The sequence below is a fragment of the Macadamia integrifolia genome, chromosome 11 (genome assembly GCF_013358625.1).
Source record: "Macadamia integrifolia cultivar HAES 741 chromosome 11, SCU_Mint_v3, whole genome shotgun sequence".
NCBI classification, from domain to species: domain Eukaryota; kingdom Viridiplantae; phylum Streptophyta; class Magnoliopsida; order Proteales; family Proteaceae; genus Macadamia; species Macadamia integrifolia.
In genome coordinates, this window is record NC_056567.1 from 20180287 (window position 1) to 20181477 (window position 1191).

Consider the following 1191-nt stretch of genomic DNA (forward strand, 5'->3'; position numbering starts at 1 on the left):
GTTCTGATTGGTGGGTGCCTGGGAATGTTGAACCCACCAATCTAGCGTCGCCTGTGTGGTGCCTATGGGTTCAAGACCCCCTCGTCTTCTAGCTGTACCAAGATTAGTATAGAGAGCTCCCACTCCAGTTCAGACATTACCAAACTGATGCTATAATTGTCATTCGTACGGCCACTTCACCAATGATTGCCGGTACCCAGCAGTGGCACTGCCAAATCTGCCCCTTATTTATAGACCTGCATTGATTCAAAAAAACCAACCTCAGGGAAGGATGTATGCCCTAACACCTGAAGAGGCTGAAGCCAGTACTGAAGTAGTAGCAGGTACACTTTAATTAAAAGATTTGTGATTAAAATATGAGCAACATGTTATACTTATATGCAATACAATGCTAGGTACCTTATCTATATCAGGTATACCTGTATATGTCTTATTCAATTCCAGAGCTTTGCATTCATTTGTGTCTAAGAGAGTTGCTAAGAAGCTTGATGTACCATCTAAGACCTTAAAATGTAAGTTAGTAGTTAGCACGCCCACGGGGACTGTGGAACAGTTGAAAGAAGTGTGTGGGCCATGTTTAGTTGAGATTAATGGAAAGAAACTAGATATCCAGCTTATCAAATTCAATATGAAGAATTTTGACGTCATTCTGGGAATGGATTGGTTGTCGGCTCATTGGAATAATGTGATCTGTGCTGAGAAAAAAGTTAAGATGAAGGATGACAAAGGAGTAGAGCTTATGTATCAAGCTGAAAGGTCGAGTTGACCAAAAAAGACTATTATATCTACCTTTAAGCGGTGAAATTATTAGAAGATGGATGTCAGGGCTACCTTGCATCAGTACTGGATGTGGATGCAAAGGTTACTTCATTAGAGGAATTGGAAGTGGTCAAGGAATTCCCTGACATTTTTTTAGATGATTTAACCCAGCTAACGCCTGATAGAGAGCTGGAGTTTGCCATTGACTCAATTTTTGGAGCTGGCCCAGTGTCTATAGCTCCGTATAGAATGGCACCAGTCGAATTAAAAGAGCTACAGACATAGTTGCAAGATTGTTGAAAAATGGGTTTATACACCCAAGTGTCTCACCTTGGGGTGCACCAGTCTTATTTGTTAAGAAGAAGGATGGTAGTATGCGTATGTGCATCAATTACTGGGAACTAAACAAGTTGACCATTAAGAACCGGTATC

At 41.1% G+C, this 1191-nt stretch overlaps 1 protein-coding gene across 1 annotated transcript; it reads left to right on the top strand.

Moving 5' to 3' along the window:
- The first annotated feature begins 271 nt into the window (after positions 1 to 271).
- On the top strand, positions 272 to 766 carry LOC122092968. The gene is made up of 2 exons (XM_042663256.1): positions 272 to 323; positions 414 to 766. Exons 1-2 carry the CDS (start codon positions 272 to 274, stop codon positions 764 to 766), a joined length of 405 nt encoding a protein of 134 aa, XP_042519190.1.
- The last annotated feature ends 425 nt before the right edge of the window (positions 767 to 1191 follow it).

Excerpts from the sequence above, each read along its gene's own strand:
- LOC122092968 (XM_042663256.1), top strand. The coding sequence starts at position 272 with ATGTATGCCCTAACACCTGAAGAGGCTGAAGCCAGTACTGAAGTAGTA. Across the intron at positions 324-413 it reads CAGTACTGAAGTAGTAGCAG|GTATACCTGTATATGTCTTA; the intron begins GTACACTTTAAT and ends TATCTATATCAG.